This window comes from Heloderma suspectum, chromosome 1 (assembly GCF_057233095.1).
Source record: "Heloderma suspectum isolate Gila_16-S chromosome 1, 16-S_ref, whole genome shotgun sequence".
NCBI lineage: Eukaryota > Metazoa > Chordata > Lepidosauria > Squamata > Helodermatidae > Heloderma > Heloderma suspectum.
In genome coordinates this window covers 440,077,956-440,103,405 of record NC_139458.1, presented here as the reverse complement: position 1 = coordinate 440,103,405, position 25,450 = coordinate 440,077,956, and the positions used below count along the sequence as shown (strand labels likewise).

At 46.3% G+C, this 25,450-nt stretch overlaps 1 protein-coding gene across 30 annotated transcripts in view; it reads right to left on the bottom strand.

Moving 5' to 3' along the window:
* Positions 1-25,450, bottom strand: part of DTNB (dystrobrevin beta) — a 267,328-nt gene that overhangs the window by 150,469 nt on the left and 91,409 nt on the right. For all 30 annotated transcript variants that reach the window (XM_084828363.1, XM_084828198.1, XM_084828280.1 and 27 more), the window contains one exon: positions 14,985-15,109. In XM_084828363.1, coding sequence (XP_084684489.1) covers positions 14,985-15,109 — 125 coding nt within the window. The remainder of the gene's footprint in view (positions 1-14,984; positions 15,110-25,450) is intronic.

The following is a 25,450-nucleotide window of genomic DNA, read 5'->3' as shown; positions in this document are numbered from 1 at the left end:
AGTATCATTTGGAGTTGCAACTAACACTAATCTGCAAATATCACATATACTTTATGATATCTAAGAAATCACAAAATATATACAACAAACTTTTTCTGCAATTTAACACAATGAATGGAAAACACTTCTTGCATGGTAAGGCATGATGGAGCAGATCCAGCAATTATACTGGTCTTCTGGCTGAAAGCTCAGGGCTCATTAAAATCAAGGGACGGGCATACCCACACACGCAGAGTTCTAGGTCACCATTTTTGCATCGGCAACTCTATGCTGCATGAGTTCTGGCAGAAGGAAATCTAAAAGTTATAGATCAAACTCAGCCTGCTGTACACTGAGCTGACTACAAACATAGACACACGGTCCACAGCGATGAGAGTTCAAGTTTATCAAAAGCTTCATAGCACTGTCCATGGCAAGTCTTTGACAATTTAAAATTTTAGTTCATGTGCAGAGTGTCTCTAAAAAGCCTAGACATTGATGGAGGCAAACAGAGAAGGCTCTGGGCAATGAAGATGCGATGTTTCCAGCAAAGGCTCTCCACTTTTGCATTAGTTTAAAAAGGGGAAGTGTGGCCCTACACCCCTTCTGACAGACAAGGGCCTTTAACTTTTTAGCAAGGCCTCTGTCTAAACAGAGCGGCACAGCTTAGCTCTCTAGCCGTGACACTTTAACCTGGGCAACTCCTTTGTAAATTTTATTTTACTTCTGTCAGGTTCTCTCACAGACATTTTAAAAACTTACTCTTTTTTTTTTCTTTTCTAACCTGGTACACAAAAGCACTGAAACACTGAGTGCCGAAACTCAGGACGCTGGGGGGTGATGGGCATCGCTTTATACTTGCATTTTTCAGGCAGCCATTAATCTTCGGGGAGGCGGTGGGGTGATTTGCAGGACTTCAAAGGCAAGCTTCTCAGTTTGTTTGTATTTGTAAATCTCAAGCTCAAAACAGGACACGAGGTACAGGGCCACCAAATTCTTGCTTTGGCACGGGCAACAAATAACTCGGGTTAGCTTTTTTCGCTGGGGTCTCAAACAGGAAAACAGTCTTAAAGTTGTAACATCACTGACAGCGTCAGCCAGCCAGCTACACAGATCTCATTGTTTTTTCAAGACAGTTGCTCCAATATCTTCTTTTCTTCTCAATCAGGTTGGGTCTCCCAGCTTACACAGTTTATTGCAGCTTCCAGGAGCATGGCAGTAGCGTGATTTTGGCTTGGCCAGGAACATGCTGTCTGGTTTCTCGGTCTCTTTAGCACACACACTTAGGCAGTGTAACACTGGACACTCAAATCAGTGAGATTTCTTCATTGCAGGGAATCCCACGGCAAAAGCTTAATGGTTACGCTCTTCAGAAATCATATAGCTGATGGTCAGTAGCTACAGGCTCTATGCAATTCTAACACAGTTCAAAGCTAAACACGGTTACCTTGACAGAGATCTTCAACATGGTCTTTCCGCTTCATTCTGCTTTGGGACAGTCTTATGGCACACTTTTCACTCGAAGAGGGGTCTAGCCTGTGCTCTGGGGGCTGATTCTTCACCTTTATTTTCTATTTTGCCTTCATTTTCTGGGTCTTCATTTTCAGTTTCCATTTCTTAGGGATTTTATCTCAATTAGGCGAGGTGATGATGTTGTACAACTCAGAACGTTGTGGGCAATTTTCCTGCCCCCCCTCTCTCGGCACACTAGGCTAACAGCTACTTCTTCGGCCTTACACTCTCACGCTCCCACGCTTTGTTAAAAGCCAGACTGTCCTGCAACATTTTTCTAATTAACAGCCTCAGATCTTGTTCTTTTTTTCCTCTCAGCTCGACCTTGAGCTTTTTGCTGTTCTCTCTTTCTATTCTGAATCTTTTTTTAAAAAAAAACCTTTTTCCTTCTTTGTTTGACATACATCTCAAGGGCGTGCAAGGTTTGCTTCCCCCACCACCCATAGCCTCCCTCCTAAATTGAAGACAGACACAATTAGGGAATGGGAATTGGTCAGTGAGTAAGGGGTCTCACTGGCCGACACAAGAGGATTTTTCACACCACGCACTTTGCTACTGGCCTGGGCACCCGGACGGTCAACGGTATGCGTCAGAAACCGCAGTAGCCACTCACACAATCATCAATCTCTCCACTACATCCATATGTCCCTGCCACCCACTTTTCCCACTTTTTACCAGAGCGGAAAACGGCTTCCCCAGCTTCCTCAGCTTCCTACTGAGTACTGGCGTGCTAGGTACTGGCGCCCACTCGGGGGTGTGATCAGGCCCCCCTTCTACCCGCAAGGAGTAGGTTCTTTTGTATACGTATACCACCAACACTGACCTTCTTCATAAGGCGGGGCCCTCTTTTTTTCTGCCCAGTGGCCTTTCTCCCTAAAGGCGGGGCCCTCTTTTTCCCATATACTTGCCTTTCTCCTGAAGGCTTCCAATGTGGGTTTCAACTCAATTGCAGCTGCGATACAGGCAGGGCTCAAGTTCCTTCCTCCGCTTCCCAAGGTTCTCTTGCTGCTCGCTGCCGTTTGGGCGATCCCGGTGCAGGCTTTCTCCCATTCACTCGACAAAAAGGTCGGTGGCGCCAAGAAAGGGAGGCATGCGCCGAGCTCGTCTTCCCGGTGCGGCGATCAAGAGCAGGCAACTGCCACCTGTCTGGCTCAGAGCCTGCCACATCCGAGTCACGGCACCATTTATGTTGCAGAACCCAGAGTCAGAGAGACCACGGAGTGAAGGAAAAAGAGATTCTTTATTTAACGCGCGGGCTTAAGGCTGGAATCGTTTCCAAAGAGCCAGAAGCCCCGATTTACATTAGCACATTGGTTTTATAGACATTGTGACATATATGAAATGGCTCCTCCTCTCCCTCCCGCATGGGGTTGCAATCCTCAACATTTCTTCTCTTAGCACTATTGTTTATAATACAAGAACTGGGTTATAGGGTAGCCATGATAAGGAGAGAACAGAAGAGAACAGCAGAGAACAAGATATACAATTGTATGACCTTTGACAAGATAAGGAATTCCTGTGTCTCGTCAGCTTACAACAATATATTCAAGGGAGAAAGAGCTCAGCAAGAACATGAAGCATGAGACTGCATGAGGCTACTTAGTCTGACCCCTGATATGGCTGCTACAACACAAGTCAGGAATTTCCTGGAGGGGCCATGTTTTGCAGAATTTGTCTCCCAACAAATATCGGGGAAATTGAAGTCCCCCATTACTACTACATCATGCTTCCTTAAAACATTGGCTATTTGCTTTTCCAAAGTTTCATCCTCGTCTTCTCCTTGATTGGGTGGCCGGTAGTAGACTCCCACCATCAGGTTCCTTTTATTCTTTGCTCCATTTATTTTGATCCAGATGCTCTCGATGGGGCTACCAAGCTCCTCCTCCTGTATTTCTGTGCAGAGATATGTATTTTTCACATACAGTGCAACCCCACCTCCCTTTCTGTTCCTCCTGTTCTTTTTGAACAAGTTATATCCTTCAATTGCTGTATTCCAGTCATGAGAGTCATCCCACTCTTTTGGGCTGCATTAATAGAAGCATAGCTTCCAAATCCCGGGAAGTACTAGTTCCCCTCTGCTCAGCACTGGTTAGGCGTCATCTGGTGTACTGTGTCCAGTTCTGGGCACCACACTTTAAGAAGGATGCAGACAAACTGGAGAGGGTTCAGAGGAGGGCAACGAATATGATCAGGGAATGGAAACAAAGCCCTATGAAGAGAGACTGAAAGAACTGGGCATGTTTCGCCTTGAGAAGAGAAGACTGAGGGGAGATACGATAGCGCTCTTCAAGTACTTGAATTCTAAGGGATTTTTGCCCACAGTAGTAGATATAATGGTCACCTGAATTAAATTCACCCATGCCTGTCCATTTTAGTTCGCTGATTCCCAAGATGTCGATGTTCAATCTTGCCATCTCATGTTTGACCACCTCCAGCTTACCTTGATTCATTGATCTGACATTCCAGGTTCCTAAACAATATTGTTCTTCACAGCATCAGATTTCTTTTCACCACCAGACACATCCACAGCTGAGTGTCCTTTCGGCTTTGGCCCAGCCGCTTCATGCTTTCTGGCGCTATTTGGAAATTCCCTCTGCTCTTCCCCAGTAGTATATTGGACACCTTCTGACCTGAGGGGCTCATCTTCCGGCATCATCTCTTTTAGCCTTGTGATACGTTCCATGGGGTTTTCTTGGCAGGAATACTGGAGTGGGTTGCCATTTCCTTCTCCAGTGGACCACATTTTGTCAGAACTCTCCGCCATGACCTGTCCGTCTTGGGTGGCCCTGCACGGCATAGCTTATGACTTCACTGAGTTATGCAAGCCCCTTCGCCACAACAAGGAATTGATCCATGAAGGGGAATCTGTTCTTACTCATTGCTTTAAATTGTTTTGCTGCAGCTCCTTCTACTGCTGTAGCTGATGGCTAATTCAATGATGCACTCTAGTTCTAATTTTATGGGGAGGCTAGATGCGTTAGTTGCCTTGAGTATCTTACTGGCAGAATAGAAACAAATAAATAGGGACATCGGAAGCTGCCTTCAACCAAATCAGGCCCTTGGTCCCCAGCTCAGTATTCTCATCACTGATGGGCAGCCGTCCAAGCCCTACCTGGAGGTGCTGCCAGGAGCCGAACCTGCGGCCTTCTGCACGCAGCACAGGGGCTCTGCTGGAGTCCTTCCCCAACCACAAACAAGTGTGCAGCCCTGCTTGACTGCCAACGTGATCCTCAGTGCTGAGTGCCTTGCTTTCTGAGCTGAGCAAAGCAGGCCAGGAAGACTACATCCGTTCTACCGAGTCTTGTTTTCTCCAGCCCCCCGCATTCCTCTGCTCTTGCTGAAGCAGCTGGGCCTGCGGCCTCCTTGTGCAAAGAGAAGCCACCTTATTTCCTGGCTGGAATAGGCTGGTGCATTGTGAGGCAGCACCAGAGTGAGAGACTGCAAACTTACCTGCAGCCATGCATCACAATGTGCTTTGCTTCATGATCATTGCATAAACGTATTCAGAGCCTAATACCCATCAGCTGGAATGAAGAGTTATATCAGAAGGCAAGCGCTTGTTTGTGCACTAATTACTTCTCCACATTACCACTACAAATAACATCTAAAATTGGGAATCGTGGCAATTTGAAGAATAGCTTTAATTTTGAATTTTAAACAGGCCCTGCCTCTCTCTTTTATTTTATTTTTTTCTCTTTCCAGAATTAATGTTTGAAGATTTCTAGAAAAGTAACAACCAGGAGGGAAGGAATACTGTACTTAAGAGATGACCTTGGTGAAAGTCTAGGTTTTAATGATGTGTGTAATGTTGTGCCAAATGACCACAAGCAATTATTACTTTTCTGTAGTAATTTTAATCACAAAACGATTTTCTCTATGCTGAAATACATCCCTTCTCTCTCAGGCTCAGCCCCACGGGTGCCTATTATTACACTGAGACTGCAGTCATGTGCACAGAGACCTGGGAGCAAGTCCCATTAACCTCAGTGGGACTTCCTTCCAAGGAGACTTGCTTAGGAAGCGGGTTGCGTGCCAAGCAGGTTTCATGGTGGGGCTTAATCCAGAGGACTTGCCACGTAAGGAGAAATAGTGGCCTAAGGTAAACAGGAGAGCCACCAACATTATGCCTTTCTGATGTTGCCTTGTTTAATGGCGGATGGGGGTGGGGGACACACCACACCACTTTACCCTCTTTAGAACCACTATATCCAAGAAACACTGATCTATGCAGTAGAGGGAGCTGTGGCTCTGTGGCAGAGCCCTGCTTTGCATGCAGAAGGTCTCGGTTTTAATCCCCAGCAGCATCTCCACGTAGGACTGGGAGAACTCCTTCCTGAAACCCTGGAGAACCACTGGGCTAGATGGGCCAAGGGCCTGACTCCAGCATCCTGTGTTCCTATGCCCCTAATGCTTAGAAATCAAGTAGAATGCAAGGGCACCGAGGCTCACCCAAGGCATCACAAATGATTCAACATTAAGGAAAATAATGTTTCTTTAGAGCAAGGGTGGGCAACCTGTGGCCCTCCAGATGTTCTGGCCTACAACTCCCATCATCCCTCACCACTGGCTATGATGACTACAGCTGCAGGGAGTTGTAGGCCAAAGCATCTGGAGGGCCATAAGTTGCCCACCCCTGATTTAGAGAAAAAGAATATGAATTTGGGAAGAGAAGAAGAGCACCGCATGAATGCAGGGCAAATACCACGTGACAACAGAGCTGCCGGGCCATTCGCCTGATGGCCACTCCTCCGAGGAGCGTATTTATGGAGGCTGCCATTTGCACTGGAGAAGCTGTGGGCAGGCAAAGAGGCGGAATAGCCCTTCATCCACATGATCTTTTCCCTGACACTCTCCTCCAGTGTCCCAAAGACCTGTGTTTACATCACAAATTCAGGTATGGAACTACTAGAGAGGGAAGGGAAGGGTTTTATGGAAAAAGGAACAGGCGAAGAAACACTCACACACCCCTTCACTGCAAGTCACGCACACACACACACAGCCCCTATGAGGGTTTTTTGCAGTGGCACACTGGCCATTGGGCTCAGGTTATATGTAGCTAAATTGTAATGTGGCTGGGTAAGGTAAAACGCTAGAAGCCAGGAAAACATTCCTGCATCTCAATCCCAATATGTTCATTGGGACTTACTTCCAAGTAAGTATGCGCAACAGACTGTAACCCTAGAGTTGCAGGTGTTTCCAAATATTCCCAGTTGATTTGCAGGGAGGATTCATATTCCAAGTCCGAATAAAATAAACTTCTCTCTCATAGTATCTGACAGGCTAGTTTCAAACATGCATCAGTCTGTTTCCCGCCTCCCAGCTGACCAGAGCAGAGCAGAGGAAGCTGCTCCAGCTGGTCCAGGGACTACAGAAGCAAGCAAGCTCCCAGACAGCAAGCGACCAGAGCGAATGAACAGGGGGAGCAAACAGGAGTTGGCCAGGGGAGTTGCAGTAGTAGAAGAGACAAAGGAGACAGAGGCAAAGAGGTAAGTGAGCTGCAGGAAGCCCAGGGGGCTGCCCTTTATCCTTCTGAGTGGCTGTGAGCTCACCAGGTGCTCCTGAGAGCTCCAACTGAATTGGGGGGGGGGGCTGAGTACTCCCAGCAGCTGTGGGAAGGAAGCTTCAGCCTGTTTCCCGCCTCCCAGCTGAGCAGAGCAGAGGGAGCTGCTCCAGTTGTTCCAGGAACTACAGAAGCAAGCAAGCTCCCAGAAAGCGAGTGAACAGAGCGAGTGAACAGGGGGAGCAAACAGGAGTTGGCCAGGGGAGTTTGGCAGGGGAGGCCAAGTGGGAGGCCCCTAACTTTTTAAAAATTATTTTTCTTGTAATACACACTTCCACACCAGTGGAACTATGCTTTTAACCTCTAGTGAGTAGAGCAGCAGGCACAGGCTAGTCTAGTACAATCAGAAAGCTAGACACCAATTACCTAGGGAATTACCTAGAACCAATTACCTAGGGAGGCGGTGGGCTCTCCCACACTGGAGGCGTTCAAGACGAGGCTGGACAGCCATCTGTCAGGGATGCTCTGACTTGGATTCCTGCATTGAGCAGGGGGTTGGACTCGATGGCCTCGTAGGCCCCTTCCAACCCTACTATTCTATGATTCTACACAAAAAGGGAAAAGAGGCTATGGAAGGACAAGACTCTCCAGTGGTGGTGACCTGCAAGGTGTGTGCAGTGTTTGTTTTCTTGCCTGAGAACAACACGGCCTACACCTGCAACAAGTGCAAGTTGATCACGCTGCTGGAAGAAAAAGTAAGAGGACTGGAGCGGCGAGTGTCAACCCTCCGGGGAATAAGAGAACACGAAGAGTTCTTGGACAGAACAGTGGAACTACAGCAGCAAAGGGAAGACCAGAAGCTTGAAGAGCAACAGCAAGCTGAGGCAGAAGTGGGAAAAGCTGAGGTGAGGAAAAATGCAGTACAGGATACTCCTTGGAAAAGGGTGACAGTTAGGAGAAGAAGAACTAGACTCCACTTTGCACCAGTGGAAGCAGTGGAGCTGTGGAACCGATTCCAGGTAGTTGAGGATGAGACAGGAAGACAGCCTGCAGAGGAAGAATTACAGGGGAACCTGCAAGAGAGTGAGCAAGAGGCTGAAGGTCAGTCAAGCAGAGGCAATGAAACCCAGGCCTACAACACCAAGAAGAGAAGAGTAGTAGTAGTGGGAGACTCCTTGCTGCATGGGATCAAGACCCAAGTACGTATGTCACGAAGACCCGTGGACTTGCCAGGTATGTTGTCTCCCGGGAGGGCAGATTAGAGACGTGACTGAAAGGTTGCCTGCGCTCATAAAGCCCACTGACAGGTATGCCTTTCTTCTCATCCATATGGGAACAAATGATACTGCCAAGCGGAGCTATGAAGAAATGAAGCTTTGGGAAGGAAACTCCAGAACTTTGGGGCACAGATCGTTTTCTCATCCATCCTTCCACTAGTTAGAAGAGGGATAGAAAGGGAAAGAAAAATACTCTGGGTGAATGACTGGCTATGAACGTGGTGCCGGCACAAGAGATTTGGATTCTGGGACCACGGGCTATACTTCTGGAAAGATGGGCTGTTGGCAAGGGACGGGTTGCACCTCACAAAGATTGCGAAGAATGTGTTTGGCCACAGCATGAAGAACTTCATCAGGAGGGCTTTAAACTGAATCCTATGGGGAAGGTAGATGTAAAGTTGGGGGTAACAATGGACGAAGGCTCATGCACCGCAACGGAGAGAACAGCTCTAATAGCGCCCAATAATAGTCTCCAGACACATGTGGCAAGAAAGCCAGACTATGAAGCACATTGTCTTCGATGTCTATTTACTAATGCCCAGAGTATGGGAAACAAACAGAACGAACTTGAACTCTTATTTATTTATTTATTTATTTAATTTCTATACCGCCCAATAGCCGAAGCTCTCTTAATACAGGAGGGAAATTATGACTTGATAGAATCACAGAATCTACTCCCTAGGTAGTGGGCTCCCACACTGGAGGCATTCAAGACGAGGCTGGACAGCCATCTGTCAGGGATGCTCTGACTTGGATTCCTGCATTGAGCAGGGGGTTGGACTCGATGGTCTTGTGGGCCCTTCCAACCCTACTATTCTATGATTCTACAATCCCCCAAATCACTGTCTCTCAAGCAACTATGTACACTGTTAAAAAATAATAGTGATAAGATGCCAGCTTCATTTCAGATGAAGAAGGTGGTTCACAAGGCAGGCGGTCTTGTAGCCACAATGCTTTTGCGTGTGGTTCCATTTCAAATTCAGAGGCTCTAGCTTGGTCTGGGGATGTCCAGTTCCACGCTCTCCTCCAAGTGCTCCTTTCCTAAGGGGGCTGGGTAGGGGAGAGCTGAACTAGGCATCCTCAGTATCCCTGGCCAGCCGGCGGCACAACAGTCCCACAGCCCTAGCATCCTGTAGTCCATCACCCCAATTTTTCAAAAGTAAAGTGACTGAGGGGGAGATGCAGTCATTAACACTGCCACGTGGTCTTGTCAGCACAGATTCATCTGTTCCAATAAGTAATTCAAATTACCAGGAGGACAAAAATCTAATTTCATTTACTAACTTTTACATCCTCATGTTTCAGTTAAGGCCAGAGCTAATCTTAACTTTTTTTTTTTTTTACCTCCCCACAAAGTCTCCAATTCCATGCACAAATCACAAGCTGAATATGAGCCAACAATGTGATGTGGCTGCAAAAAAGGCAAATGCTATTTTGGGCTGCATTAATAGAAGCATAGCTTCCAAATCCCGGGAAGTACTAGTTCCCCTCTGCTCAGCACTGGTTAGGCCTCATCTGGAGGACTGTGTCCAGTTCTGGGCACTGCACTTTAAGAAGGATGCAGACAAGCTGGTTCAGAGGAGGGCAACAAAGATGATCAGGGGACTGGAAACAAAGCCCTGTGAGGACCGACTGAAAGAACTGGGCCTGGTTAGCCTTGAGAAGAGAAGAGAAGACTGGGGGGAGATAGAATAGCGCTCTTCAAGTACTTGAAAAGCCGTCACAGAGAGGAAGGCCAGGATCTCTTCTCCATCATCCCAGAGTGCAGGACACAGAATCATGGGCTCGAGTTACAGGAAGCCAGATTCTGGCTGAACATCAGGAAAAGCATCCTGATTGTTGGAGCAATACGACAATGGAACCAATTCCCTAGGGAGGTGGTGGGCTCTCCCACACTGGAGGCATTCAAGTCAAGGCTGCACAGCCATCTGCCGGGGATGCTCTGACTTGGATTCCTGCATTGAGCAGGGGGTTGGACTCGATGGTCTTTTAGCCCCTTCCAACCCTACTGTTCTATGATTCTATGATCTGAACAGGCAGCCATAGACAATTTGTGGGGACTACCTAAATTAGTTAACTAGGCAAACTCCCTCCCTCTGCTAAATCGAACCCCCTGTTCTTATCTTCCTCACCCATTGCCAGCCTGCTCTCCCTAACCTCTCAGTGCTTCCTAAAAACTGCTCAGATGGAGGAAGATACAGAGACTGGACCAACAGTTCCCTCTGACTTACTCCCTCTGGGGACTCGGGAGGAGGAGCAGATTGCAGGGAGGCAGCGACAGAGAGAAGGGCAGGCCAGTCACGACCACCACCATCACCGGGTTTGGGCCAAAGTAGCATCAAACACGCATAACAGAATGTAACAGAAATTCCCTCCCCACCCCAATGCCCCCCATTCTGTCCTGGGACCAACCCAGGCAAGCCAGCACTAGTACCCACTCTCACAGCAACAGAGGGTGAATCCTGACTGCATCATGGCTTTCACACCCAACTGAACCTCTTGGGACTGATCAGTGCCACCCAGAGCCTCCTACAATGCTCTTACTCACACCACACAGAGTATTTGCTAGCTTTCCTCCATGCTTGACCTCGCCCCTATATCCCACGCCCGACCCACCTTCTTTGCCTGCTGTTGCTGCCATTAAGGCCACATTCCAACTTTATGCCAATGTCATCACACCACCAAGATGGAAACGTTGGTTTGCCACAGTTGTTCACTGTGGTTCTGAAGGCAGACCTGGGGTTGACCCATTTGACAGCTTGAGAAGAGGGACAAAGTTCCGCACTGGAACAGCATATTGATCGACAGAAGCATTTTAGCTGGACCTCCTTGCTCCAAACCAGCAGAGCCACAGGCCTGAAAGCTCCGCTTCCGGCAGAGGCAGCAGCAGCTGCTGCCTTCAAGGGTGCAGGGCAGGCAGATTTCTCTCACAGACCTCCTCCCTAGAGACCCTTTAATCAGGAATGGATCTGGTGCATGTAAGACATAAGAACATAAGACTACCACTGCTGGGTCAGACCAAAGCATTCTGTTTCTCACAGTGGACAATCAGATGCCCCAAATATGAAGCCCACAAGCAACTGCCCTCTTTCTTAGGGAAGGTTCTGGAAAGGGTAGTGGTGGAACAACTACACACTCTCAGAGGATACTGATTATCTGGACCCATTCCAGTCTGAGTTTCGTCCTGGTTACGGTACTGAATTAGCCTTGGTCGCCCTGATGGATGACCTTTATCAAGAGAGGGACAAGGGGAGTGCAACCTAGTTAATCCTGCTTGATCTCTCATCAGCTTTTGATACTATTGACCATGGTATCCTCCTGGATCAACTCCGTGGGATGGGCACTGGGGCACAGTGTTACAGTGGTTCCAGACCTACCTGCACGGCCAATTTCAGAGAGTAACATTGGGTTACCATTCCTCAGCCCCTTGGCAATTGAGCTATAGGTTGTCCCAGGGCACCATCTTGTCCCCAATGTTATTTAACATCTATATGAAGCCGCTGGGAGCGGTCATTAGGGGATTTGAAGCCTAATGTCATCAGTATGCTGATGACACACAGCTCTATCTGCCTGTGACATCTGAATCAGGAGAGGCTGTGCAAGTCCTGGACCAGTGTCGGAACTCAGTAATGGGCTGGATGATGGCCAATAAAATGAAACTGAATCCTGGCAAGACGGAAGCCCTGTGGGTGAGTGGTTCCCGAGTCTGGGAGATAAGCTCATTCATTGCCTGCTCTAGATGCGGTTGCACAGCCTCTGAAAGATCAGGTCCATTGTTTGGGGGTACTCCCAGATCCATCACTGTAACTGGAGGCCCAAGTGGTCGTGGAGGCTCAGAGTGCCTTTTGCCAGCTTTGGCTGCTTCACCAACTATGCTGATCAAATTTGCTGATCAAATTTGCTAATCAGTTTTGCAGATGACACAATCAATTGAATGCTGATCAAATTTGCAGATGACACAAAATTGGGAGGGATAGCGAATACTTTGGAAGACAGAAACAAAATTCAAAGTGATCTGGATAGACTGGAGCGCTGGGCAGAAAACAACAGAATGACATTTAATAGGGACAAATGCCAAGTTCTGCACCTAGGAAAAAGAAACCAAAGGCACAGTTACAAGATGGGGGATACGTGGCTCAACCACACTACAAGCGAGAAGGATCTTGGAATTGTTGTCGATCACAAGCTGAATATGAGCCAACAATGTGATGTGGCTGCAAAAAAGGCAAATGCTATTTTGGGCTGCATTAATAGAAGCATCGCTTCCAAATCCCAGGAAGTACTAGTTCCCCTCTACTCAGCACTGGTTAGGCCTCATCTGGAGTACTGTGTCCAGTTCTGGGCACCACACTTTAAGAAGGATGCAGACAAACTGGAGACAGTTCAGAGGAGGGCAACAAAGATGATCAGGGGACTGGAAACAAAGCCCTATGAAGAGAGACTGAAAGAAGTGGGCATGTTTAGCCTTGAGAAGAGAAGACTGAGGGGAGATATGATAGCACTCTTCAAGTACTTGAAAGGTTGTCACAGAGAGGAAGGCCAGGATCTCTTCTTGATCATCCCAGAGTGCAGGACATGGAATAATGGGCTCAAGTTACAGGAAGCCAGATTCCAGCTGAACATCAGGAAAACTTCCTGACTGTAAGAGCAATACGACAATGGAACCAATTACCTGGGGAGGTGGTGGGCTCTCCCACACTGGAGGCCTTTAAGACAAGGCTGGACAGCCATTTGTCAGGGATGCTCTGACTTGGATTCCTGCATTGAGCAGGGGGTTGGACTCGATGGCCTTGTGGGCCCCTTCCAGCCCTACTATTCTATGATTCTATGATTCTATGAACTATGGTCTCCCCTGGGTAGGGATAGCTTGGCCACAGTGGTACAGGTGCTAGTAACCTCAAGACTGGATTATTGCAATGCGCTCTATCTGGGGCTGCCCTTAAGACTGCTCTGGAAGCTGGAGCAAGTGCAGAACGCAGCAGCTTGGCTGTTGCTGGGAGCTGCCCCTTTTCAGCATGTAACTCCTTTGCTGAGGGAACTGCACTGGCTGCCTATTCGCTACCGGGCCAGGTTTAAGGTTTCAGTACTAGTGTACAAAGCCCTAAACAACTTGAGACCAAGATACCTGAGAGACAGCCTTCTTCTTTGCCAACCTGCCTGGTCACTGAGGTCACTGGAGGACCTATGGCCCGATTGGAGTGCACCAGGAGAAGAGTCTTCAGTGTGGTGGCCCCCTTTCTTTGAGCTCCCTGCCCCTGGAGGTCAGGCAGGCACCAACACTGTGTTGTTTCCAGTGCCTCCTGAAAACAGCATTGTTCTAGGAGGCATTCCTTAACTGACCAGCCACGGTTTCTGTTGACATTCTGTTTTCAAAAGGCATAATTTTAATATGGTGTTTTAATCTTTTTATTCTTTTACTATTTTACCTCTTACATTCACTGCTCCAAAATCTGTTTTAGATGTGGAGCAGTATACAAATACTGTATATAAGTAAGTAAGTAAACACCACCCTCCCACACTGTAGCTCCCCAGCCCAGCTACAACCTCTTCAAAATTGCTCTCTTTTTGAAGAGAAATCTATGAAATGTAGCTGCTACAGGGGAAAGCCACGATCCACCTGCGCCTTCCTAAAAAACCAAGCCATCTGCAGGATTGTAAGGAAATCAAACGGTTGCACAAATGTACTTCGGGCGCACACTGCTCCAGTGCAGGCTGAATGCCCCCATCCTAGCCTTCGGTAGCATCTTACTCTGGAACAGCTTTATAAAGGAAGGTCAATGTAAACTGCCCAGAGAGCTTTGGCTATGGGGCGGTATAGAAATGTAACAAATAATAATAATAACGTGCTCCATCTCATCCAAATACTTGTAGTTCAAATAAAAAAGTGGTGTGGTGGGGAGAGATTGTTTCCTGCTGCTTAGTTGGGCTGCTCAGCCTTGTAAAAACTGCCCTCTCTCCTCGGTTCCAACAGGCGATGTCACACTGGCCCACCTTATGGAGAGGAAAAATTCAGTAGGGCAGCAGAGCTGAGATTTTAGCCACCTCCTTACAAAGTTCACCTCAAGAAAAAGAAACTTTTCCACTTGCTACCACCACACATACACACACACACACACACACACACACACACAGAGAAAGTTTCCTTCCAAACATCATCACGCCTGTCCAGGTGGGAAGAGGCTCCTTCAGGCATTTTCCAGTGTAACATTTGGCACTTGTAACATCATTTCCTGAATGAGTGTGGTGAGTCCTACCAAGGCCAAATGCTAAGCTGGAATCAGTTCTTTGGATAACAGACTCCTATAAGATCTGGCTACAGACAAGACAGACAGTAATTACTTAAACAGATAAATAAATAATAAAGCCAATCCTCTATAAGCACTTGATAAGTTACAGAATGAAGCCCTGAGATAATATGAAGCCCTGAGAAAATAACAACTGCAACACACGTAGCAGGACCAAACTGCTACTCAGTGCTCCATGAAACAACTGTGGACACCACATTGTACAGAAATTCTAAATTGTTTTATATATTTTCCAGGCAGAGGCTGTTTTTCTTGGCTCTTCTAGTTCTCCCTCCACAACAGCAATACCATGTATACCAAGTAAAGAAAAAAAGGAAACATACCCTGACCATCAAGACATCCCCACCTAACAAGAGGCAAAGTGAACAGCACAACCCATCATGTTTATAGGAAGAGGAAAGAGATACTCACACTATATGGGCAAGATCAAGGGGCTTCTCTGGCTGTTCCGGATAGACAGGGTGAGGAGGCTCTCTAGTGGGTACACAACCAAGAGATTTACTAATGGCATGGCTCAGCTTCTTGGCAGGCGATTTCTGTTTTTTTAGAAAGAATTAAACACAGAGACTGGTATTAACACAGCAGATCCATCTGTGCAGCACAGTACAGAAGAAGAGGAGCTACCGTCTAGCCCCAGAGGACACAGCAGAGCTCACAATGGCCCAGCCAACAGGGCCCCAAGCACCTGGAACCATGCTGGATGTTGAAAAGAGGGCCTCGACCCAGGCGTTCCCTCCAGGTCACTGCCGGGTTAATCCAGCATGCGGTGCAAGAATCCACTTCCTGTGACTGTCTTGCAAACAGGGCGAACGTTCACCAGGCCAGGGATGGGCAGATCCTAGCGTGCGCTTAGCTCTGGGAAGCAAATCCAAGAACAGGGTATGCCACAAACTAAGAGGGGGACCAAATTTCACATCAAGAAAAGCAGTGATCTTTTTCACAGAGTGTTCTAGCCATGGAATTAGGAAAGACCACCATCCTTCCCAGATTGAACAAGTCCCCCCAGCCATATGGCGAAACCACAGACTGCAGGCACCAGCCCATCACTTCACCACACGAGATGCATTTATCCAGTCTTTATCACTAAGAACTAGACACCCCTAATGTCATGGTTGGAAAGATCAGGGAGACTTGTGGATGCAAATCTGCCTTACTAAGCTCATCCCCATTCCAATATTTGGGGTCTTGAGAAAATATGAAATATTTGGCAAGACTCGACAGAGACTGATAGACAGGGGGGTAGAGCAGAGTGATGTGTGGAATGCCAAAACCCTTTAAAAAGGGTATTAAAAGTTGCCTTCAAGCTGATTTGTACACATGCCTGCTATCCGGCCACTGCAACCGGGAGACAGATCCCCCCACAGCGCTCCCTTTTTCATTTCTTTTTTAAGAGAAGCCAACATTCTTAGAGCTCAGACTCCACACCCAATATTTTTGCCTACCATCACAAAAAATTGTTCTGAGATCGGTGGGAAGGGGGCAGGGCAAATCCATTCAACATGCTGTCCCTCCTTCAAAAGATATGTCAAGACTGAATTTATTTTGTATTGGTCAATTTACAATAGCCAATTACGAAGGGTCACTTTCCCCATCTCTCTCTCTCAGCAAACCTTATCATCTCACAGGGGGAACTGAGGCAGTTTCTGTCCCAAAGCCAGGCCTGAAGCCTAATCGAAATGGATCTGGGAAAACAGTTTCATCCAAGGGTGACCGGAATTGACTGGCCATCAATCTCTTGAGCACCTTGCCCAGGAAGGAAATGTTTGCCACTGGCCTACAGCTGTTAATGCTGTCTGGGTCCAGGTTAGGTTTCTTCAGAAATGGCAAGATTACTGCTTCTTTTAAAGAAGCTGAGACCACTCCTTCTCTCAATGAGGCATTTACAACCTCCTAGCCAAACATCCATTCCCTGCTAGATTTAATAAGCCATCTGACTCCATGCCACAAGGAGCTTGAGCCAGGCCCTGAAATGATAAAAACTGAAGGGCTGTCATGGTCAAGCTGAAAGCAAAACAGGAAAGAAGAGATATGGCCTATGAAGCCGCCACCCTTGACTTGAGATACAGGACATGGTGGGGAACGGGCGGAAGGTTGTGGCGAGAGCCTTGTGCTCGGTCAACCACCTTGCCCACCAGACCTCCTGCAGGGCTGGGTAGCCCTCACTCCTTCAAACACCAGCTGGTCTAGAGACAGTGCTCTGGGGGAGGCAGGGAGGTTGGAATTCCTGTCACTCCCATGTATATCTCCCTGGCTGCACTGTATGAATCAGATAATCCTGAAAAAGATTCTAAAATTGTATAAATTTGTATAAAATAAATAGATACTATTAAATCATTAAAAGATAATAAAACTCCAGGGTTAACTTCAACCTATTATAAAACCTCTGCTGAGTTGTTAGTAATTCAATTAAGAAATACAACCATCAAAATTCCAGTTAACAAATCACCAGAAACATGGTTCTAGTTATGCTTCCTAGATAAGGTAAGAACACAACATTAGTGACATCATATAGACCTATACCTCTCTTGAATAATGATTATAACATTTTTACCATTATTTTAGCAAAAATATTAATAAACATCATATGTAAATATTAAGATCAAGTCCTTTATGGATGGGAAAGATGAGAGACAGTGTGCATAACATTTTACACACAAGAACATACAAAGAGCCATGTGGGATCAGACCAAGGGTCCATATAGTCCAGCATACTGTTCACACAGTGGCCAGCCAGCTGTCGACCAGGAACCTGCAAGCAGAGCATGAGTGCAACAGCATCCTCCTGCCCATGTTCCCCAGCAACTGGTATACATAGCCTCCTGCCTCTGGTACTGGAGGTATCACATAGCCATCAGGACTAGTATCCATGGATAGCCTTCTCCTCGAGGAATGTGTCCAACCCCCTTTTAAAGCCATCCAAATTGGTGGCCATCAGTACATCCTGTGGTAGCAAATTCCATACTTTAACTATGTACTGTGTGAAGAAGCCCTTCCTTTGATCTGTCCTGAATCTTTGACAAATCAGCTTCATGGAATGACTCTGGGTTCTGGTATTTTAAGAGAAGAGAAAAAAGTCTCCCTATCCACATTCTCCACACCATACATAATTTTGTACACCTCTATCCTCTCTCCCCTCACCCTCCTTTTTTCCCAAGCTAAACAATCTCAGCTGTTGTAGCCTTCCCTCATAGGGGAGATGCTCCAGCCCCTTGATCATTTAGTTGCCCTATTCTGCACTTTTTCCAGCTGTACAATATATATTTTTAGGTATGGTGACCAGAACTGGACACAGTATTCCAAGTGTGGCCACACTATAGATTTGTGTAGGGGCAGCATGATCTTGGCAGTTTTATTCTCCATTCCTTTTCTAATTATGCCTAACATGGAGTTTGCCTTTTTTACAGCGGCTGCACACCAGGTTGACATCTTCATTGAGCTGTTCACCACAACCCCAAGATCTCTTTCCTGGTCAGTCACTACTAGCTCAGATCCCATTGGGCTGTATTTGAAGTTGGGATTTTTTGCTTCAATGTGCATCACTTTACACTTGCTTACATTGAACCACATTTGCCATTTAGATGCCCATTCTGCCAGTTTGGAGAGATACTTTTGGAGCTCTTCACAATCCCTTCTTGTTTTAACCACCCTAAATAATTTGGTGTCATTGGCAAACCTGGCCACTTCACTGCTCACTCCTAATTCCAGATCATTTATAAACAAGTTGAAAAGCATGGGTCCTAATAAAGATCCCTGTGCAACCCCACCATTTACTTCCCTCCACTGGGAGAATTTACCATTTATTCCTACGTTCTGCTTTCTGTTCTTTAACCAGTCACTGACCTGTCCTCTTATTCCATGACTGCTAAGTTTGCTCAGGAGTCTTTGCTGAAGGACTCGTCAAAAGCCTTTTGGAAATCCAAGTAAATAACGTCTACCGGATCACTTCTGTCTACATGTTTATTGACACCCTCAAAGAACTCTAAAAGATTAATGAGACAGGACTTGCTTTTGCGAAAGCCATGTTGATTCTTTTTCAGCACAGCTTGTCCTTCTATATGCTTACTAATTTTATCTTTAAGAATGCCTTCAACCAATTTACCCAGAACAGACATTCAGTTAACCGGCCTGAATTTCCCGGATCCTCCCTGGATCCCTTTTTGAAAATTGGTGTTACATTGGCCATTTTCCAGTCCTCTGGTATTGAGGCTGATCTTAGGGACATGTTGCATATTTTGGTTAGAAGATCAGCAATTTCATATTTGAGTTCTTTTGAGAACTCTAGGACGGATACCATCAGGGCGTGGTGATTTATGCTGGCTCTCAAAATACTAGAACCCCAGGTCATCCCATGAAGTGCTCAATTCCTAGTTTGGCTCAGTCTTCTCCCGGAAGAGGGCCTATGAGCCCCCTGGCAAAGGTGGAGTACAGGCTGAAGGGGCAGGATTGCAGCTTGAGATCGACAGGCATATGGCCAAGGAACACCTATTTCCTTTAAATAAGTTCAAATCTCCAGGGTCACATGAACTGCATCCTAGTGTAATAAAGGAACTGGCAGAAGAACTCTCAGAACCACTGTCTATTCTCTTTGAGAAATCATGGGGGACGCGGGAAGTGCCAGATGATTGGAGGAGGATGACCGGATAGGAGTTGTCCCTATCTTCAAAAAGGGTGAAAGGAGGAACCTGGGAACTACAGACCAGCCAGTCCGACATCAATCCCTGGGAAAATTCTGGAGCAGATGATAAAGCAATCCATCTGGAAGCACCTTGAAAACAATGCAGCGATTACTCGAAGCAAACATGGATTTGTCAAGAACAACTCCTGCCAGACTAATCTGATCTCAGTTTTTGATCAGGTAACCTCCCTTGTGGACTGTGGGAATGCTGTGGACATCATATACCTCGACTTCAGCAAAGCTTTTGACAAAGTGCCCCATGATCGCCTGATGAGCAAACTAGCTCAAAGTGGGCTAGATGGAACAACGATCCGGTGGATCCACAGTTGGCCACAGAATTGGACTCAAAGAGTGCTTCTCAATGGGATCTTTTGAAACTGGGGAGAGGTACCGAGCGGGGTACCACAGGGCTCAGTCCAGATCACTTTGAATTTTGTTTCTGTCTTCCAAAGTATTAGCTATCCTGCCCAATTTTGTGTCATCTGCAAATTTAATCACCATTCCCTGCACCTCCAAGTCTTTAATAAAAATGTGGAAGAGCACTGGGCCCAGGACTGAGCCTTGCGGTACCCCACTCGAGGTGCAGGGAATGATTATCAACTTTGCAGGTGACACAAAATTGGGTGGGATAGCTAATACCCTGGAAGACAGAAATAGAATTCAAAGTGATCTTGATAGGTTGGAGCACTGGGCAGAAAACAACAGAATGACGTTTAATAGGGATAAATGCCAAGTTCTGCACCTAGGAAAAAGAAATCAAATGCACAGTTACAAGATGGGTGATACGTGGCTCAACAATACTACAAGCGAGAAGGATCTTGGAATTGTTGTAGATCACAAGCTGAATATGAGCCAACAATGTGATGTGGCTGCAAAAAAGGCAAATACTATAATGGGCCGCATTAATCAAAGTATAGCTTCCAAATCACATGAAGTACTGCTTCCCGTCTACTTGCCACTGGTTAGGCCTCATCTGGAGTACTGCATCCAGTTTGGGCACCACACTTTAAGAAGGATGCAGACAAACTGGAGAAGGTTCAGAGGAGGGCAATGAGGATGATCAGGGGACTGGAAACAAAGCCCTATGAAGAGAGACTGAAAGAACTGGACATGTCTAGCCTTGAGAAGAGAAGACTGAGGGGAGATGGGACAGCACTCTTCAAGTAGTTGAAAGGTTGTCATGGGGAGGAAGGCCAGGATCTCTTCTCCATCATCCCAGAGTGGAGGACATGGAATCATGGGCTCGAGTTACAGGAAGCCAGATTCCGGCTGAACATCAGGAAAAGCCTTCTGACTGTTAGAGCAATATGACAATGGAACCAATTACCTACGGAGGTGGTGGGCTCTCCCACACTGGCGGCATTCAAGATGAAGTTGGACAGCTTTGACTTGGATTTGCTGAGTGTTAGGGATGCTCTGACTTGGATTCTGCATTGAGCAGGGGTTTGGACTCGATGGTCTTATAGGCCCCTTCCAACCCTACTATTCTATGATGTGCTTTCAATTTATCAATAATGATGAGAACTTCATCTTTTGTCACCACTATTTGCCTTAGTTCCTGAGCCTCCCTTCCTGAAAACATCAGTTCAGGCACAGGTATCTGTCCTCTATCTTCTGCACTGAAGAAAGATGAAAAGAATTCATTCAGCTTCTCTGCAGTCTCCTTGTCCTCCTTCAGTACTCCTTTAACTCCACTGTCATCCAACGGTCCAACTGCCTCCCTGGCTGGTTTTCTGCTTCTGATATATTTAAAGAATTCTTTATTGTTGGCATTGATGTTGTTAGCGATATTTATTTATTTATTTATTTATTTATTATTAAATTTATTAATCGCCCATCTGGCTGGTCACCCAGCCACTCTGGGCGATGTATAACATACAATAAAAACAGTTTAAAACAATAAAATTCTACAAAAAAAACATTTTCTAAAATACCCTAACCCACCCCAAATGCCTGCCTGAACAACAACGTTTTTAATGCATGACGGAAGCTCATTAAAGAGGGGGCATGACGGATATGCTCTTCAAAATGCTGTTTTGAATCTCTTATTGTCTGCATGCATCGCCTTTGTGCAAGTTTGTGCTCCCCTTTGTTTTCCTCACTTGGACAAGACTTCCATTTTCTGAAGGAAGCTCTCTTTTCTCTAATAGCTCCCTTAACACTGCTCGTTAGCCATGCCGGCGACCTCTTGGACTTGGTGCTATCTTTCCTAAAATGTGGTATAGATTTGAGCTGGGCTTCTATTTTTGTGGTTTTGAATAATCTCCAAGCATTTTGAAGCAATTTTATCCTGTGGACTCCCCTTTTAACTTCCTTTTCACTAGTTCCCTAATTTTAGAGAAGCTTCCTCTTCTGAAGTCAAATGTGACCATGTTGGACTTCCTGGGCAATTTTCCACTTAAATATATATTAAATCTGATAGCACTGTGGACACTGTTTCCAGTTGGATCAACAACACTGACATCTCATACTAGGTCCTGGGCGGCACCACTTAGGATTAAATCCAGGGTCGCCTCCCCTCTGGTCGGTTCCATGAGCAACTGTTCTAGGGCACAGTCGTTTAAGGCATCGAGAAATGTAACCTCGTTCTCGTGGCTGGAATATGCATTTATCCAATCAATGTGGGGGCAACTGAAGTCACCCATTATCACAACGCTCCCTTGTTTGGAGGCCTCCCTGATTTCGTTTTCCCTCTCAAGGTCACTCTGAGCATTCTGGTCTGGGGGACGATAGCATGTTCCTAGCACTGAATTAGTTTTGGAGCCTGGTATTGTCACCCACAGCGCTTCTGTGGAAGAGCCCACCCCTTTTAGGTGTCCTGGTCCGCTCGACACTTCGACGTACAGGGAACACCTCCCCCAGTACGCCCTTCCCTGACCTTCCTATAAAGTTTATATCCAGAGATGACCATACCCCACTAGTTCCCTCCGCTCCACCACTAGTTCCCTCCGCTCCACCAGGTTTCTGTAATGTCCACTATATCCAGGTTTCCCTTTAAAATCAAGCACCCCAACTCTCCCATTTTGGTGCAGAGGCTTCTAGCATTTGCATAAAAACACGTATGCATGGTGTCCCTCCCCAGACGCCTCTGGAGTGTGCATCTTTTGCTTTGGGACGTTAGCCCCTTTGACTGACTAGTATGTTCTACCATGTACTGGGGCTGAGACACTTCGTCACCGAGGCTCCTCGTGCTCAGAGAGCTATACTGTTTAGACTCTGACGAGGCTTTTAGCAACACTGAATGGCCCTTTTTATTTGATGTTCTGAAATGGCTTAATCATTAGAAAATAGACAGGTTTTATTTATTCAAATCCTAAACCCAGAGTCTGCTTTTTGAATATTAAGGTTCAACCCTGCTGGACTAAAGCTTCTAGAGCAATTTATTCAAAACAGAATTAAATATCAAACTGGTTAACAATATGGGATCAATAGAAAATGGCTTGGATCCTGAACTGTTTTCTGTGAACAGAAGGGAACCTTCCTTCCATGGAAAGGACTTTGATCCAATGGAGGCTCCCACTGGCAAAAAGAGGCAGCAATTTTCACCAATTGCCCCTCTTTCCCTTGAAAACCTCAGTGCCACCTCCCAAGTTGCTTCAACGTTCCCCCAATGTTCCAGAGCAGATTTTTCAGAGGGAACAGGGGGCTGAGAGGCAAAGGGGAATCAGCAAAACTCGTTTCTCACACTTCCATCAGTGGGAGCATCCACTGAGCAGACTTTTGCTCATGGGAAGTTAGGATAAAAGCCAACGTTACTAACTCCAACATTATCTCCTATAAGATCAGTAATATATGACTTAGAACCAGACAATAATCTTGGTTTTAAAATGTGGAAGAAACACAACTTTTTTCAATAAGGATTTTTTGCATCTGATCGTATCATCTTATTCTGAAATGAAAAATGAGATTCCCATTCTTCCTGAGTTTGAGTTTTCTTAAACTAGATCATTATTAATCAAGCAAATCAATATTTGAGAGACCTGACAGATTTTGAAAAGGTAATTATGAAAAACAACCACTTGTTATCTAAACTTACGTATTATTTTAAAAATATGATACAGAACCGGAGCAGGTAAAATATTTTATGATTAAATGGCAAAATAAATGTAGTAGAAAATATCCCCATGAAGATTTGGGAGAATTTGTAAAATCAAAAGTCATAAATTCTCCCTAAATATGTCATGGAAAATTGCTATAAGGTTATGACTGGAATATCACTCCAGCCCTGATAAACAAGACAAATCCACCTAATCGTTGGTACTGTTGATACTTCCAGCAACAAGACTGAGATTTCTACTATATATGATAGTAATATTCTATGGCAAAAAATACTGGAAAGAAATTAATATTTTTATTAAAATGACTTTAGGACATGAAATTCCATTAGATCCAGTAGGTGTTCTATGGAATTACATCAATAAACTAGCTCATCAGGAGAATATTTTATTTATTTATTTATTTATTTCTATACCACCCAATAGCCGAAGCTCTCTGGGCAGTTCACAAAAATTAAAACCAAACAACACACAATAAAACAATTTAAAATATATAGAACATTAAAACCACAATATAACAATAAAACCACAATAAAACCTAGCAGCAGTGCAAGAGTTTAAAATACAGATTTAAAACAGCAAAGATAAAAATTTAGAAAGCTAAAATGCTAAAATGCCTGGGAAAATAAAAAGGTCTTCACCTGGCGCCGAAAGGAATACAATGTAGGCGCCAGGCGAACCTCACTAGGGAGCTCATTCCAGAGCCGGGGTGCCACAGCAGAACAAGCCCTCCTCCTAGTAGCCACCCGCCTCACTTCCTTTGGCAGGGGCTCACGGAGAAGGGCCGCTGCTGATGATCTTAAGGTCCGGGCAGGCACATATGGGAGGAGGCGATCCTTCAGGTAACCTGGCCCCAAGCCGTTAAGGGCTTTGAATGTTAACACCAGCACTTTGAATCGGGCCCGGAAGTGGACTGGCAGCCAGTGCAGCTGGAAAAGTACTGGCGTAATATGAGCTCGCAGGCCAGTCCCTCTTAACAATCTTGCTGCCCTATTTTGGGCCAGCTGAAGTTTCCGGACCGTTTTCAAAGGCAGCCCCACGTATAACGCATTGCAGTAATCCAGACGAGAAGTTATCAGAGCATGGATAACTGTAGCAAGGCTGTCTCTGTCCAGATAAGGGCGTAGTTGGTATACCAGCCTAAGCTGATAAAAAGTGCTCCGTGCCACTGAGTTCACCTGTGCCTCAAGTGACAGTTCTGGATCCAGGAGCACCCCCAAACTACGAACCTGATCCTTTAGGGGGAGTGCAACCCCCTCCAGAACAGGTTGAATATCACTTAGCCGGGCAGACGAACCACCCACGAACAGTACCTCCGTCTTGTCTGGATTGAGTTTCAGTTTATTAGCCCTCATCCAGTCCATTACCGTGCCCAGGCACTGATTCAGAACAGCCACTGCCTCACCGGGTTATGATGAGAAAGAGAGGTAGAGCTGGGTGTCATCTGCATATTGATGGCACCTCAGCCCACACCTCCAGATAACCTCCCCCAGCAGTTTCATGTAGATGTTAAACAGCATGGGGGATAAAATAGAGCCCTGTGGAACCCCATGGCACAATTGCCATGGTACAGAGCAATAATCCCCCAGCACCACCTTCTGGAGTCGGCCATCCAAGTAGGAGCGGAACCACTGCAGTGCAGTGCCTCCAACTCCCAACCCAGACAACCTATCCAGAAGGATACCATGGTTGATGGTATCGAAAGCCGCTGAGAGGTCCAGGAGAATCAACAGGGTCACACTCCCCCGTCCCTCTCCCGGCAGAGGTCGCCACAGGGCGACCAAGGTAGTTTCCGTTCCAAAACCAGGCCTGAAGCCCGATTGAAATGGATCTAGGTAATCTGTTTCATTCAACAGTGCCTGGAGTTGTCCTGCAACCACCCGCTCAAGCACCTTGCCCAGGAAGGGGATGTTGGCCACTGGCCTATAATTGTGAACATCCTCTGGGTCCAGGTTAGGCTTTTTCAGGAGTGGTCTAATTACTGCCTCTTTTAAAGCGGCAGGCACCACTCCCTCTCTCAAGGAGGAATTTACAACCTCCTGGACCCAGCCGGACAGCCCCTCCTTGTTTGATTTAATAAGCCATGAAGGGCAAGGGTCAAGCACACAAGTGGTCGATTGGACTTGGCCAAGCACCTTGTCCGCATC